Source organism: Alosa pseudoharengus, unplaced genomic scaffold (genome assembly GCF_046254945.1).
Source record: "Alosa pseudoharengus isolate Yale_2024_CS ecotype anadromous, Long Island Sound unplaced genomic scaffold, YU_APseudo_1.1 YU_APseudo_1.1_scf_4, whole genome shotgun sequence".
NCBI classification, from domain to species: Eukaryota; Metazoa; Chordata; class Actinopteri; order Clupeiformes; family Clupeidae; genus Alosa; species Alosa pseudoharengus.
This window is the reverse complement of record NW_027468774.1, coordinates 26774209-26790684: the sequence shown is the minus strand read 5'-3', so window position 1 is coordinate 26790684 and position 16476 is coordinate 26774209. Positions and strand designations below refer to the sequence as shown.

General features: G+C 41.8%; 2 protein-coding genes across 2 annotated transcripts; one reads left to right on the top strand and one right to left on the bottom strand.

The window, feature by feature from the left end:
* The first annotated feature begins 205 nt into the window (after positions 1–205).
* tob2 (transducer of ERBB2, 2) lies at positions 206–7414 on the top strand. The gene is made up of 2 exons (XM_076265636.1): positions 206–359; positions 2481–7414. Exon 2 carries the CDS (start codon positions 2680–2682, stop codon positions 3949–3951), a length of 1272 nt encoding a protein of 423 aa, XP_076121751.1. The 5' UTR covers positions 206–359; positions 2481–2679; the 3' UTR covers positions 3952–7414.
* Positions 7415–9276: 1862 nt separating this feature from the next.
* tefb (TEF transcription factor, PAR bZIP family member b) lies at positions 9277–15100 on the bottom strand. The gene is made up of 5 exons (XM_076265644.1): positions 14646–15100; positions 13412–13918; positions 12694–12911; positions 12281–12492; positions 9277–11771 (listed from the first exon to the last, which is right to left on the bottom strand). The coding sequence occupies exons 1-5, from the start codon at positions 14770–14772 to the stop codon at positions 11738–11740; spliced, it is 1098 nt and encodes a 365-aa protein (XP_076121759.1). The 5' UTR covers positions 14773–15100; the 3' UTR covers positions 9277–11737.
* Between the last annotated feature and the right edge of the window lie 1376 nt (positions 15101–16476).

Genomic DNA, 16476 nt, shown 5'->3' with positions numbered 1-16476 from the left:
ACAAAAATATAAGTTTGTATGTCATTGTGTCCTTCTTCCTGAGATGTATAGCCTAGGCCTAAATTAAGGGTTAATTTCTTACTACAATAACGTAAAAGTAGTTCCTACATTTCAGCGCGTCATCGGGAAAGGGGGTGTGGACGCAGAGGGTGTCGCTTGTATAAATGCGCAAGATTGTCAAACAGCAAAGTTTCTGCTGGTTGTTTCATCCTCTTGTACTGGTGATGGGTCTGCAGTACACCAATGTATTTCTAGAGTAAAATATCTTTAACTTTTCTGCAATCAACTCCTCTGCAATGCTGTTCTCTATTTCAATTTAACTTAAAAACCAAGGAGCAAAATAAGCAGGCGTGCCATCAGTAAGTATACTCTGGCATGTTCTGCTTCTATAATGTTTGTTCATTTAATGTTATGCTATGTGCATATGGCTTAATCTTAATCTGTTTCATGAAAGGGGAGAAGTGTATGATGTTACATAATCAATGCAATTAAACAATGCATGGTGGGACCGTCATCCATTTTAGGTGTGTTTGGGATTGACTAGCCTACTTTTAATTCTGAAAGAAAGCTTACATAAACAACAACGTAGATCTTCGACTGCCTAAGTAATTCTATTGGCAACTGAAATATTTAGCTTTTCATTACTGTAGGCTAATCTTTGTAACGGTTTCTTCAGCATTTGAAACAATAGCATTGTGTCTGAATCACCGATAACAAATATTTCTAGCCTATTAACTGTAACGTATCCTAACTTGGAGAAAATTCTAGGTGTTCTGTTATCAAGAAACCATTAGGACGTTCTGTACTTACAATTTTATGAGGCAAGCTATGCGTGCAACAAAAGTAGTCTGATGGCCTATAATTATTCTGATGGCATACAACCATAGACGTCTTTTTGCTGTGCATATCCTAATTATCGTCGAATCGTTCCACAGAAGAGAAATGGGTTATGCTATCCTTCAGTGTTTTTAAATGCATTTTAGGCTATATCCATGCATTGTCCTGTTTTGAAAAGTCCAAGTCACAGGCAGTGACATACACTCTCGGTTCTGAAGGGAAATAATCAGTTTTCTTTTTTGTAGTTGTGTCAACACAAAACTAGCCTACACCATGAATGTAACTGCCAAACGCGGGCAGTGTGTGTGTGTATGTGAAGTGACATGGGTGGCAGCCAGAGTGTTACATGGCGGATAATACTCATTTCCCCCTTTTTGTTAGGCTCATCAAAATGCACTGAGCGGTTACGCTTTCGGGTATTGTCAGTGACATTGAATGACATTGTACACAAGTGACTGTAAAATGGCATAGGCTAAAGTGTAGGCTCGTCTGTTATGCAGTAGGCCTACCTATTCCACTTGTTTTTACAAAATGTAGCCTACGTGTCTGTCACTGCTTCTAAATGGAGGTCACCCCTGTATTCACTGGCCTGCTATTAGAATACTTTGGTTTTAAGGCAGGGCAACTTAGTCGACGGTAACATTTTGCTTTTTCCTGACCGTTCCGTAGCATCATGCCATCGCTAAATCCAGTGCTTTTTTCTTTTTTTTTTCCTTCGTAGACTGGTAATTGCCCGTGCAGCTTCTCACCATAACAAACAAGAGTTGTCTTCTAATGTCACCATTTATTTGCAAATTAAATTACTGGGCACTATACAACAGTATATACTGACAAGAATCGTCAATCCAAACATCTCTGACAACATAGCCTATCATAATAATTGCACGGATCTCACTCGCGTCTCTGTTATGTTTTGATGGTGCGGAGGCGGGTGCATTATCATTTACACGCGTGATGATGACGTCAGTAACAGTGCATACTGGGAAATTGTGTTTTCCCAAAACTTCTCCACACCAAAATCACCTGCCATTTTAAATGCTTAATCTCTTGAAATTTCTTCGAGAATTGTATAGATATGATTTTGTGGTACCGTGCAGTTTGTGTATTCATATTTTCTTTAGTACATTTTATGCTGTGCTAATTTCAGAAATCCTCCTCACAGCATAGTGCAATGAAGTTAGGCCTACTTTTGTTGTGATATTCACAATGGTACTAGAGGGTCACTGGCACAGATATACCTATGGTCACTGGTCTGATGACACTACTGCTCTCAGTTCTTGTCTTCTAACTTAACTTGTAGCTAGCAGAATGTGTCTGAAGGCTGGAACTCAAAATAGATACTTAATATACTGGATAATGCCTAAACTTTGTTTTAGAGAACTGACTTTAGTTTAGGCTACTTGAATAAAACAGGCATTTCTAGCAACAAAATAGACTCTTAAGTAATGTGCTTAGTTTCTGTGTGATAAGAGAGTTGAGTATTTTTGTGAAATTGAACTAATTGAAAAGAACCATGGTTTGTATTTTCAACAGAATACAAGCACTAAGTATCTCATAAATGTAGACTTTTCCTGGCTCTAGCTTGTATTACTTGCTTGCATAATTACAGCAATAACAGATTTCTTCCTTGTATTTGATCTTAGGAGGGGTATTGATGGAGGACTGAAGACTATGATGCTTTCTTGGCAATTTTTACTATAAAGCCTTCTGATTCACTGGATCAGACTATTTTTTTGTATTTCCTATTCACTCTGGGAAAGTGAAGGGAACGGAGGAAGCTTTGACTTACATAGTGGCTTCACTCAAGTATAAACACAGTGCTTACAAGACTGCTTTCTAACCATGCACCTGGAGGTGAAGGTAGCCATTAACTTCATTGTGTCCTACCTGTACAACAAGCTTCCCAGACGCCGTGCAGATTTATTTGGCGAGGAGCTCGAACAAATCCTTTTGTTGCGCTTCGATGGCCATTGGTACTCTGACTCACCTTTGCGTGGATCCGCCTACCGATGTCTGCATCTGGGCTTCATCAGGGACCCTGTTGTGGAGCTGGCAGCCAAGAGGAGTGGGTTGGACACTGAGGAGGTCCGTACGAACGTCCCTGAGGAGTTGACCATCTGGATTGACCCCCATGAGGTATCCTACCGAATCGGGGAGGGCAGTGCTTTGAAGGTACTGTACCTGGACGATCCACTCGGTTTAGGGAGTGAGGGTGAAATGGGCGAGGCCATCCTGGGCCAAGGAGACCTCGAGGCGGATGAGGTGAAAAGCCTGGGGTTCAACCCCGAGGCCCAGGTGTTTGTGCCGATTGGTGGCCAGATGTCACCGATTCTTCTGCCCTCTCTGTCCAGCTCACCCACCCCCATGTCTACCTCATCCTGCCAAGGCTTGTACTGCTACTCGGCATCTAGCACCCCGACCAACCCCACCGCTCACTCTTCAAACACCTCCACTCCATCTCCTCCAAGTGGTGGACTCCCCTACCTGCAGGCGCAGCAGCAGCAGCAGCAGCAGCAACAGCACACTCCGCTCCCGCCAAACACTCGGCCGCCTCCGCAGCCCATCACCTTCACCACAGCCACTTTTGCCGCCACAAAGTTCGGCTCCACCAAGATGAAGAAATCCAGTAACGCCGGATCCACTGTGGTGCCCGGCATGGGCATGTCTCAGCAGCAGCAGCAGCAGTCGCAGCAGCCCCAGCCCCAGATGCTCAGTCGCTCCCCCACCACCATCTCTCCTCCTGGGCTGCTGAAGCACAAGTCCCTCTCCCTCTCTCTGCACTCGTTGGGAGGGGGGCCCATGTCCAGCCAGCTCTCCCCTAATGCCAAAGAGTTTGTTTATCCGTCCACCCAGGGCCACCTCTACTTTGACGTGGACACCCCGACCTTACCGCCTCACACCAGCCCCTTCCAGGCCACTTCTGCTCACACTCACCCCCACACCCACCCGTCCTTCGACCCCTTCTCCAGCCCTCCTCCAGGTCAAGCTGTAGGCATCATCAATGCTAACACAGGAATCTCGTTTGTGGAGAAACCCACGTTTGTTGATGGTCTGAGTGGGTATAACCTGCAGTATCCAAACCAAGCCTTCCAACCTGTGGTTCTGGCCAATTAACCAAGTCTTTTGATGATCCAAAATATCAACATAAAGGTAGTAGTGGTCTTGAGGACCTTTTCCCTCCCCTCAAAGAGTTGTTGTTACTAACACTTAGCTAAGAGCTTAGAGCTAGTATTAAGAGTATGCGAAGACTTTGTGTCATATCACTCATTACTTTCAGTTGTTTTATTATGGCAGAGGAGTAACAAGCCTCTTGTCAAAACCATTGTCTTTTGAGTTTAACGTTGACCATTTTGACACCTTTAGGGTGGCCCCCTTTTCTTTTTACGTGGACGTACAAACCCCAACACCAGTGTCAGGGTTATCATTCTCAAGCTTGCACTGCACCCTCCTGCTGTGAAAAAAGGAGCAGATGTGGAAGGCTTTGGAAAGCTAGGCTGTCTGTGAGCATTCTGTGTTAGTCAGACTTGAGTAATGATTCTCACTGAGCACATCACCAATGCAACCCCCCCCCCCTTTTTTTTTTCTTTCTTTGTGCCAATGTCATTTTCATATACTTTTATTTGTGGCTTGGCTTGTGACCTTACGTCAGCCTTTGTTAAGAGGACCTGATTTAATTGAGCTAAAACTGCACCTGTGCACATAAATTCATATTGTGAACTTTGATTGTGTCAAGCTTAAGGACAATTCTGGTTGAATGTAAAGCGCTTGTGCATATGTTTGCAGTCAGGAGTGTTGATGTCCCTCGGAAGGGTTGTGAGGTGGTACAATTTCAATGTGTTTGGCAAGGCGTTCCATAGCAATCCTAAGTGACTGATAAGGAAAACACATCAAGCCAGGCTGGATTCAAGATTCTATGAAAGCTATAAAAGCTATAAATAGCTATAAAAAAAACTAAATCTGTTTTTTTAACCTCTCCTTCCAGCACACTCACGTGCACACAAGCAATCCCAGTCAGCAGAGCATGAAGGTGAGAGGGCGGTATTGGAGGGGGGATGGGGATGACGCTAGTGGCAGGGATTGTGATAAATGGCTTAGTGTGACTGACTATGAAGATTTTACTCTGCAAGGAGAGGAGGCGGAGAAAAGGGATGTGAGGTAAACAGTAAAGCCATCAGTAGAAGCTTTTGCCATCATGTCTGCACTGGAATAGCTGCACTGTGTAGAGAGGCTCTTTTATAAAAAAAAAAAGAAAGAAAAAAAAGCCTTTTGCACCCCCCCCCCCCCCCTTTTGCCATGGTTCGGTGAACGACACAGTTGAGATTTACTGCTCAAATGTGAAGGCAAGAGCAATGCAATGGAAGAGTGCATATATCGCGACGGTGAATGTTGTCTGTTCATTTCATTTATGAAGTATGAGAGCCCTGTAGCTCACTGATATTTTGTCTGGGGAAAGGGCATATGATCTAGTGGCCTCATAGTCCTATTCAATTCCTGAAATATCCAGAGGAAGGCATGGGGAAAGCCATATCATCCACTATTTGACCTGTTTACCTGGTAAATGATCAGATGAGTGCTGTAATTTTGGATTAGGATTGTGAGAATGAAGAGGTTCTTCTATTCTTCATCTGAATGTCTCTGTGCCCAAATTGTGACCATGAATATTTTACATGTGAGCTATCCTCTAGGCCCTTGACTTGACGTTGCCCTTTCATCATCTGTCCATTCCATTTTTGTTTTTGTTTAGATTTGGCTGGGTGGGTACTGCTCTGTAAGTGTTAAGATTGGGTGAAATGGCTGTAATTTTTTTACATTCGTTTGTAATTTATTTACAATTTTCTATATTTTCGTGTGTTTTTGAAAGGAAATATCTATGACATTTATATTTAAAAAAGTATGATATGAATATGTATAGATTTCTTATGTTTAAATATCCTTTCTTTAGTTTCTTATGTGCTGAAGTTATTTTTTCAGAATAACTATAAATATATATGCAAGAGAGATAAATAAAATGTGTAAAACAAAGTATTGAATGTGTATTGTACCTTGTATAGAGTTTGTTTAATAAAAAGACGGGTAATATATTATGTGTTCATCTGAGGGATTTCTTTCAAGAATTTCAGGAACGAATGTTTACAATAGTGTTGCCCTTTTCTTTTTGTTGTTTTTCTTGTAATAAATCTTGGAAGTGTATTAGTTGTCTATGTGCTCTAATGGCAGACTAAGCAGCCCACATTCTGGCTTCCACCATTTTCCCCAACAATTGCTTTCTTTCTGGCTTGTTTCCAGTTTATTATGTCTACATTGCTCTTAAATTGCAGTGGTGGTGTTTTCTGCACCTTCACTGGGGCTGGGAGACTTTACCAGCCAGTGTACCCAACTTAAAATGGAGGCAAAGCATTTGTCTGCACAGGCTGAGAGCGACGCAGTCATAGTAATCTGATCTTGGGCCACCAGAATAAACCTTCTATTGTGATCACCTCCCTGCTGCAGTTCAACACCAGTCTGTCTGTGAGCTCACAGATGACATTCATGATGTGCAATGTGGAAAGCCCTCCCTTGAGTCATTTAAATGTGTGTCCTTCAATCCCCACATAAAACTTTCAGATATGGAAATAGCATTGGAAGTGGGTTGAGATGAAGGGGGGAAAATAAATGCTGTGAATGTGTTTTGGATCAGGCAAGGGCACTCCTGTTCTCTGTGAAGGGCCCCCAGCGAGCACTACTACTGAAGTGATTTTTGTATTAAAATGTCTTAGTCAAATTCTCAACAATCCAAAATGGCACAGGGCCATATAATGCTCTAACACACCCTGCACTCAAATACTGAGTGGGGTTTAACTCAGTTAAAATCACTTAGGGGCCACATGGAAGTCCTCTGAGTTTGGAGGTGAAATGGTTTTGGGCTCTAGAAATGTTTTTTTTTTTTTTTTTGGGGGGGGTATGTTTTGGTGTTTTGGATCAAGGTGGGTGGAGGCTGCGTGGCTGATGTATTTACCCCACGGCCAGTGTCTAATAAGCCAACCTTCTTTGCTGTGGGGTTTAACATATTGCCATCTGCTACAAACAGCATAATACTTTGTGCTCTAAGCTTAGTCCCTATAAGGACTAAGGACTATAAGGAAAAAGCGAAAACTCAGTGTCCTGAACCGGTAATTATATGCAAGATTTATTTTCACACCTAACACTTCGTGGGGCCCTGCCTATGACCAAGAATGTCTTGAACTGTGGGAAAGGATAGTTTTGTATTTAAACATATTGCATATATTGTACTGTATTTTAGTTTGCACTCTGGAGTATTTTGTTGAGAGAAATATAAGTTTATTTTATATGTAATATTTAGCTTTCAAGAGTACATGAAACGAGAGTAAAAATTATTAGATATATTATTATAATTCTTTGTTTTTTTGCCTGAATTTTGTTATAGTTTTGTCCTATTTTCTATTTGATTGTTCTATTTGAATCTTTCACAAACAAAATGCAATGACCTTTTTTCTGTGCTCCCCAAATGGGGACTTACTAAAGCTGTTTCTTATTGTATGAGATTCTTTTTTAAAAGTTTGTAATAAAATAGTGACAAGTGGATGCATGGTATATGAACTGTTGGTCCTGTCCTTATTGTATACTGTGCACTGACAATTTGAAGAAAGGCCTTTTATATGTGATGGCCTATCTGGAACATAGGCCTATTGGACTACAACTCTTAAGATTGAAAGAGCATAGTCCCTAATTTAAATGATGGCAAAGTTCTTGTACATGAACTATACTGTAGCTATAATGTTGCACGTGGGACCAAAGAGTTGACTCATACATTTTGTGGTTAAGGTCTTCCCCATGGTGTTAAATTACCAAATTGATTTAGCCTATAATTACTGGATTAAATTTTGGTAGACTTTTAAGACTTTGCACCTTGCCCTGCGCCATTCGAATAACAGCCCCATAACTCAAAACATACATCCAATTAAAACAGTTAGCCTGCTTTCAAAGCATCACAATACTAAACAGTGGTGAGCTGGTGATATCTGTGCTATAGGTCACGTTTTTGCAGCAAATTACACGGCAATGCTTAGTAAGCCATTCTTCATCTTCAGTTTAGATAGATAGATAGATATACTTTATTGATCCCTAGGGGAAATTCAAGGTCACAGTAGCATACAGACAACACACACACACATTCAATAACAGCAGAAAAAGTCATTAAAAGTATATAATATAAAAAACTCAGCAATAAGGACTGTAGAAGATAAAGAATATACAAAATACAAATTATACTAAATAAAACTTAATCAAAATTAATTCTAAAAAACAGTATCCACATAGTGGGTGAATAATCAATCAGGTGCGCTTGCAATGACTGAAGCAGGGACTGAGCCTGTGGTTCTCAGTGCATAAGGTAAGGTAAGGTGCTCTGTGTGAATGAGTGTCATGGTGCAAATGAGTAAGTCAGACAGTGCAACAGTGCAAGAATAGTGCAACAGTGCAAGTTTACCGTCTATTCAAGTGAATTAGAGATCAAAACTGACTAGTCTTCTCTTTCAAGTATTTTGAGGTCAGTCATCCAATTCATATCATTATAGGAGATGGGCAATCTCAATCTAGTTTGATAGCAACATAAGGGATGAATAGGTTATATATTAAAATTGTCATTGCTTTGCTTAGCAACTTAGTGAAGCAGAATTACATTTAAAATAATTCAATAATAATAATCATTCAAATCTTGATGCTACTTTGAAGGTATTTCTCATGTAGAATACCACACATATCACACATACATATTACCTATGTATCTACCTCACTCAAGTATATTAAGAACCTACTTAAGTGCCTACCTCATATTACCTACCCACTCCTATAACCTTATATCCTCTCTGAGCCAGGCAGTCTGTTCTCAGGCATCTGTTGGGTATGCATTTTCTTGTGGGCAGATTGAAATGAGCTTTGTTCTCTCCTGGCACCACCGACAGTGAAGGTTAACAGGAGGGAATCAACATGGAGAATGATAACAGCAGCTTTTAAAGAAATGCCCTTCCTTTCCCCTCTCCGCTTTCAGATGCCGTGTTTGTTGCATCCCTCTGTGCAGTCAAGCGTCTCCCTCCCTGATGGTTGTCTCTGCTTCCACCTAATCCCTTGGCTTTTCATCATGCCTCCCCCACGCATCTCCCTTTTTCCTCACCCGCTGCAGCTTCCCTCTCCCCTTGTCTTTGAGGCAGATGTTATGCAACATCATCCCCTTGTGTGTGTTTGTATGATCATTACGCAACACCACACACATGCAGAATACTAATGAGGATGTGGTAGAGGCAGTCAAACAGCTCATATGGTGTGTGTGTGTGTGTGTGGTGTTGAATCAAGAGCTGATAACAGGGATTGTCTTTCTGACAGATGGGTGAATCCACTTCAGTATGATGGATTTAACTTTCAGTACAATGACAATGACAATGGTTGAATGTCAAATCCATGTTTCATCAAATCAGTATTTATTAATATGCATGACACAAGATACTGTTAGAACAGACAGCTATTACACACACCCCATAATGATGGAGAGATAACAAGTAGGAAACTGAAGGTGCCTTTATATAAAAACACATATTATTTCTTTTAAAAAAAAAAGAGGCTGAAAATGCACCAATACTGGACAACAGGCCACTTCAAAATGTCCAAGATAGTTATCTTTGTTTTTGCAAAAAGTGAGTCAGGCTTTAAATAAAGTGTCAGACTGCTACATTTCCAAAACCAAGGCATCTGTGGTCAATCACAAATTGTACAGGTGATGCCCAGTACCTTCATATCATAAGTTCTTTTTTTTTTTGAATTGCAACCAATCAAACTAAAGTCCTTTCTAATAATTTCCTAATTTTGCAGCATGAAAAAGGCAGTGAGATGACCTCCAAAGCCCATTTTTCTGGACCACAATATTTAATCAAAATACATAAATTACACAGTGATGAAAATTTTTGAATAGGGCACGATTTGTGACTGACCACCTGCTACTTTAACTTCCATATAAAAAATGCAGTGATTACAAAAATAGTAAAAAAAAAAATAATAAAAAAAAAACATTTTCAAATGTTTTGGAAGTACAGGAAGCAAGCAATTAGTGCTGAAAACTAATCAACTCGGTGCATTTTAACATTGCATTACCTTGGATACAATTCGCTGCTCAGTAGATAAAACTAAGAAAAGCACCTCCCTTACTATAGGCAAAGAGATGTATTCTATACACCAAATGTGAAGTCACTACTGTGCGCCCTGATGGTTCTACACATCCAAGCCCAAAGCAAAGCTTACCATGCAAATCCCAACCCCAGTAATAATCATGTGTTGACCTTGCAAGGCCTCCATAATAAAAAATGTCCCACCACAAAAGACTTTTCCATTTTCAAACATATGTGATTTCCAGCTTTCATTACTCCAACTTTTACTAGTCGTCAGATGGAAGCACAAATAAACTTTGGTGCCTATATACCCTTCAATTAATCTCCGTTCTACTATTTTAGCAGATAAATAAATGGAGATAGTCTTACTTATTTGAGACAATATTTTAAAAAATAAAATTATATTTCTGACTGTCCTCTGTGGAAATGCCAGGTCTGTTCAATGATCCATGTGGAGATCTGTTTAGATCCCCAGAACTGTTCAATGATTCATGTGGAGATCTGTTTAGATCCCCAGAACTGTGCAATGAGTGCCATGAATAATGTCCATATTGTATGATAGTCTGTAATAAAGACACCTATAAGAGATCACAGTCCTTGGCCAAGCCACCAAGGCCTTCTGAAAAAAAGCCTTCTTGTGATCACGTTCATTTTAGGAAGACACACTACTCCCCTAAAGTCCAGAACAGGCAAAAATAATTTGTATGAGGTAAACATGACTGTGGACTGGTCGGAAGAGTACAAAAATCATAATATTCAAATCAGTTGTGTACATTTCTTGGCAATGTCATCAACATGTTGCGCTTTTTTAAAAATCATAGAATCCCTGCACAGTTACTGATTTTGTTTTTGTGTACTTCTTTCACTACAGAAAGAAATTATTGTCGTAGAATTTATTTGTGCACATCAAAATCAATAGATGCATCAAATAAGAGATGCACATTATTACTAAATGAACAGATTTTTACATCAGTAAGGTACAAATTCTCAGGCATTGGCTGATATTACTAGTTCATCACACTGAAACAACAAAACAAAAAACAGGCCTATTTACAGCTTAGATAACAGATAATTGTTCCCTTTTATATCTACCTGATATGCCAGACCACAGACATGTTTGTAATCTGTAAAGCAATCTGCCTCCAACAATGTCCTTGCCAAAAAAAGGTCATCTTAGCCTTTCTGATGCCATCGCAGGAACACAGTAGACAGGGCTAGTTCTTACAAGGATCTCCTTACACGTCTCAAACTGTATTTTACAGATGGGCATGCAAGACCCATGTAAATATTACTATTGAGAAAGCAACTGCTTCAGTCGAGTTATCCCTCTCCAATGTCATCACCCTCACATCAAGCACACACACACATTCGCACACACACACACACACACACAATTGAGAGCGCAAAACAGTGGGAAAGGGCAAACACAAAGCCTTCGTGTGAACAAGGGAAGGACAGTACAAAAACCTCTCCTGCAGACACGCACACACAGCCCATTGGTGATTTAGGAAGAAAGAACTCTGACGGCCACAGTCACCATTACCACGGACCGTCACACACATCTACTGAGGTGCTGAGGAACACACACATTTTATAGACACCCAGTCCCCTCACACCATTTTGTCCTCTTCTGTACGAGATTCCTACCAAGACGTCCATCTGCTTTAGTTGTCATCCACACCATTTATTCATTTATTCATCTGGTTCACCCTCTCCCGTCATGAATAAATCAATAAATCATTGCTTCACATGTCCTTGTCCTGATTCTCCAACATAGTGCTTCAAACAGAGGAGAGAGACAGTCAGTTATTTGGACTGGCAAGGTTTGGGAATAATTGGGGGGATTGGGAATGGGGAAGGCAGGTGAGGGAAGACACATCATTCAGTCATTCACAGGGACTTCATGCTTTGACTGTGTGCTGTATTGAGCCATTGCGTTGGCCCTTTTCTCTCTTGCTTTCAGCATGGCTAATTCAGAGGGGGTGGATTCAGGTGCCTTCTTTATGTCCCTGCAACTTGGCTTATCTGATGGGCTCCTTACCCCTTACTTGTGACAGTGGGTGCCTTGTTATACAACTGCTACTCAAAAACAGGCCCGACCCACCTTGCCACCTCCTAGTGCCTCTGACAGAGTCACTTAAAACCTTAGGTGTTTGCCACAACATCCTGCAGGGACACTGTTTTCAGGTGGTGGATTTGTTTGTGTTGTCTTGTTTGGTTTCAATATACTGTTGTCATTGCTGCTGCTGCAGCTTTTGGGGATCAAGAGGCTTAAAACTGTCCCTTACAGTGGACCGTATTTGGCCTCGTAGCGGGCGATGACGTTCTTGCACCGGCCATAGTCCTTGCGCAGTTCGGCCACCTCCAGCCGCAGCGCCGCGTTCTCCCGCTCCAGGAAAGACGCCCGCACGGCAATCTGGTTCTCTTTCAGCCGGCGTGCATCGCGGGAGCGCTTCGCTGCCACGTTGTTCTTCTTCCTCCTGCACCAGTACTTGTCATCCTGCAGATGAAACACAGGCAGTGGGTTAGGTAAAGCATGTCCCATCCCACAACGCCAGGTAAGGCAATTTTGTACAACCTCAAAATCAATGTGCACATCCAAAGTGCAGCAGCAGGTAAATACAAATGATGTTGAGAAAAGGTCTGAGTAAACCTGTGTGCAAACCTTTTCCATCCATCATCACAGCTCTGTGCAACCTACCTTTCGCTCATCAGGAACATACACCTTCTTGGCCTTCTTTATCATGGGTTGGGGCTTTAGCTCGTCGTCTGAGAAGCGATGCTTGCGAGGGTTAAAGAGCTCACCCCCCGGCACACTCGACAGGACCAGATCAGTGGGGTCTGGCTGGAAGTTCACATCCACCTCAATCTCCTCTGGGTCAAGGGGTGTTGGGGTGACTCTTTCCTTAGTAGATTTACCTTATGAAATGGGTGACATTATGTTTTTCTTTTTAACAGAAACTTTGTGATATCAACACAGTTGACACCGTTGATGTTACAGTAGGGCTAAAGTAGGGGATTATGGTTTGGATTAAGATAACCAATGGAGTGAGCAATAACTACACATAAATGTATACAAATCATCAGCTGGGTAAGCAGGCTTTATTTCTGGATCAGCTGATCGTATAAGAGGTACTTGAGACAAGAACACATGTCATGAAAGCACAGCATGTCAAGAGCACACTATACTAGTATATGCTGGCATAAGCAACAGCTAGTACTTCCCTTACAAGTCTATAAGGGTAAGGTGTGTGAGCCTCACTGTAGGGAAAGTGCCATAACTGAGATACAGTACATGCCTGTGCATTTGCATGATTGGCCTCCAGTATACGTGTGTGTGAGAAGACAGGTGGTGAATGCATATACTCTAAGCTGCAGGTGGTCTGTGTATGTGTGTGTGTGTGTGTCTGATTATTTACCTGCTTCAACTTGTGCAGCTTCTAATTCGATGGCATCTGTCAGAGATTCAGTGTCATCCTCTTCCTCATCATCTTCCTCTTGCTCCTCATCCTCCCTGTCCTGCTGTTCCTCCTTTTTCTTCTTCTCCTCCTCCGCTGTTGCCTGTGGTGGGTCTGTGGCTTCTGGCAGAGCAGCCTTCGAAGTGGCCGGCGTCTTAGAGGAGAAAGATGCCTTGGCCTCGTCAGCGCCACTGCTCCCTTCGCTGCCCTGCTCCTGTCCCAGGCTGCGTTGTAGCTCTTCCTCGAGGGAAATGGGGATGCCGTTCTCCAGAAGAAACTCGTCCAGGTCCATGTACTCCAGATGGAAGTTCTCGCCGTCATACGGGATGGTTTTCTCCCAGATAGCGGGGGTCAGGGAGGCTGAAACGCCCCCTGCCCCTCCGCCGCTGGCCGTGCTGCCAGCACCGTTGGCCGCATCACTTCCTGACTCGGTGCGCTCGACCAGGCATAGCTTCTCTTTCTTGATCTCTGAGGGTTTGAAGAACCCGCACCAAGAAACAGGCGATGATGTGAAGGATGGGCGTGCACATGTATTACAAGGGACAGGGGGAGAGAAAGTTTAGAATGTGAACTCAAATTATATTTCAAAGTTGTATGTCATATCATAGATACGCATTACTGAATGTAATGACCGCACAATTCCACAACAAACATGGAGGTGGAAGTTTGCTAAAAAAAATACCATGTCTAAATGAATCATCAGAGAACAATGAACGTATGATCTCGCTTAAAAATTCATAATATCATCTTACATGTCTCGAAGCTGGGGCACCGGATTTATATATAGACACCAGTCGGTTATCAACACTGGGACAGGAAAGCGGTTAGAACTATGTGTTCTTTTTCTCAGTCTCGGTACGCACTGTTCCAAGTGCCACACGGCACAACGCTGACAGATGAATGACATTCACTACAAATGTAGGCTAAAGAATCTAGATAATAAAACAGAATATAGTATGCATAAATGTGTACAAACGACAGAAGAAGAGAGTCAGATGCATGTTGACATTTGCATGGGCCAACATGTTCTAGCGCCGACTAGAAACAGCTTGACAATTCTATCATTTTCTAGTCTGCATGCGGAGTAGCCGACACAGCCTATTGTTAACCCCTTTTCATCTACGTACAATTCAGTTAGCTATGAAGGTAGACTAGGTCCGTTGATCCATTCATTACAGAAAAGCAGAAAGCTTACCATCATCGCCCTCGTCAAGGATATTGGGTGGAGGAATATCCATGACTTTCTTCAAAACAAAAGGGAACGGCTTAGCTTGTCCCGAGTTTGGCGCAAGGGTTAATGTAATTGTCGCTTCTCCAGGCATAATTGACTGCTTAAGGGCCGGTTCCGCGCAAATAATTGCTATAGAAGTTGGACGTTTCCTTGAAGTTCGTCGATTGTTGTGATAGTCCTATCGCTGTGAGACCTCTTCAAAAATTAGTTTCGCCAAAACAATTGTGAACCGAACCAATCTACCCTTCTGCGCTTTCTGTTTAGATATTCATGAAGTACACGCCTTGGGTGGAAATTTGCCGTCGCTGATAGGTCACTCTACTGGCTGTCATGAATATGAATAAGGCAACATCTGCAGGACGCTGTGTATAGCCTACTCGTACTCAAGGACAACTCTATACGGAAAGCGGATACTCTATTGGTCGGCAGGGATCCAATCCCTCTCGTAGCAATGTGAAACGTGATCGTAGGAAAGAACACTGTGATCGTAGAAAAGAACACTGTGTCTCCAATGATGTTCATATGACAAACCTAACCAAAAATTACTCACGATGAGTAAAAGGTGATGCTGGTTGAGAACCTGACTAGCTTGTCTCCTTAATAATAAACACATATATAACATAGCTTAATATACACTCAATAAAACATAGATACAAAATAATACAACGCATATTCATATACTGACCTAGGCTACACTATGTCATGTTTTATGTTTTTTTTTTAATTATTATTATTTAGAAACCGATGGTTTTACATTTCCAAACAAAACAGTCATATGGGCCTGTGTTTTTCCACTTCCGCGGAACACTCATGTCGATACACGTGCCGTTCTCCCTCTGTGAACACTCATTTGGCGAGGGGCGGGGGTACCGCATGTGCAGGGCTGGCCCGTGTGCAAGCATAGGCGACTGGAGTGCGAATTGCGCGAGAACAGGCGAGAGCGCGCGCATGTAGCCTACTTTTGTGTTCCGACTTGGAAGTTGTCTTGATGGCTTTGGTTTTAGTTACAAAACAGTCTTGTAGTCACGCAAAAATAAAAACTATAATAAGGAGAGGATCCCGGACGGATTCTTTGTAACACGTAAAGTAAGCATGTTCTTTGAAGACCCTTTGAAAGGGCCATGAGAGCCTGATATTAATATTATTAAAATTCCACACATTCGGACATGGCCTTTACAGATAAAGTCATTTCTAAGGTGCCTGAGCTTGGAAATTGAACAAATGTTCAATTATGTCAGTAATTCTTCCAGCTGCACTAAAGTACAAAAGGTAGTGTTATGGCTCTATGCAGCAACATGCTCTCTATAAGCACAACATGAGGCCATTATGCACGAACTTAAGCTCATTTAAATATAGATGATCGGGGTCCAAGCAGTATATATATATATATATATCAAAAAAAGGAGAAATATATATATATATATATATATATATATATATATAGTCCATTTAGCCATATCACAGTCCATAGGCTAGTCTGAAGAGATACGTTTTCAGTTCCTTTTTAAACTGGGCAGTGGATTCACACTGCCTGATGTTGTTTGGAAGTGAGTTCCATAGCTTTGGGGCTGCGTGGGAGAACGCTCTCTCTCCCATGTGTGCCTATAACCCACTGTGGCAACTACAGTGAGATACAGGTGGGACACACTTGACCCACAGATGGGTCTTGAATCACCAAGTCAGTATTGCCAAATAAGTCACTTACCATGTGAGCAATTGTGCCTTTGAAATTATGAATTGAATTGAAGTGGATATGAGGTCCCTGCCTAAGCATGATGCCAAAGCAATATTAAGA

Bases quoted from the DNA above. Each gene is read 5' to 3' on its own strand.
- tob2 (XM_076265636.1), top strand. From the start codon at position 2,680: ATGCACCTGGAGGTGAAGGTAGCCATTAACTTCATTGTGTCCTACCTG.
- tefb (XM_076265644.1), bottom strand. From the start codon at position 14,772: ATGCCTGGAGAAGCGACAATTACATTAACCCTTGCGCCAAACTCGGGA. The intron at 13,919-14,645 runs GTAAGCTTTCTG...TCAAACCCTCAG, and splicing joins CCTTGACGAGGGCGATGATG to AGATCAAGAAAGAGAAGCTA. The intron at 11,772-12,280 runs GTAAGGGACAGT...CTCTGTTTGAAG, and splicing joins GAGGCCAAATACGGTCCACT to CACTATGTTGGAGAATCAGG.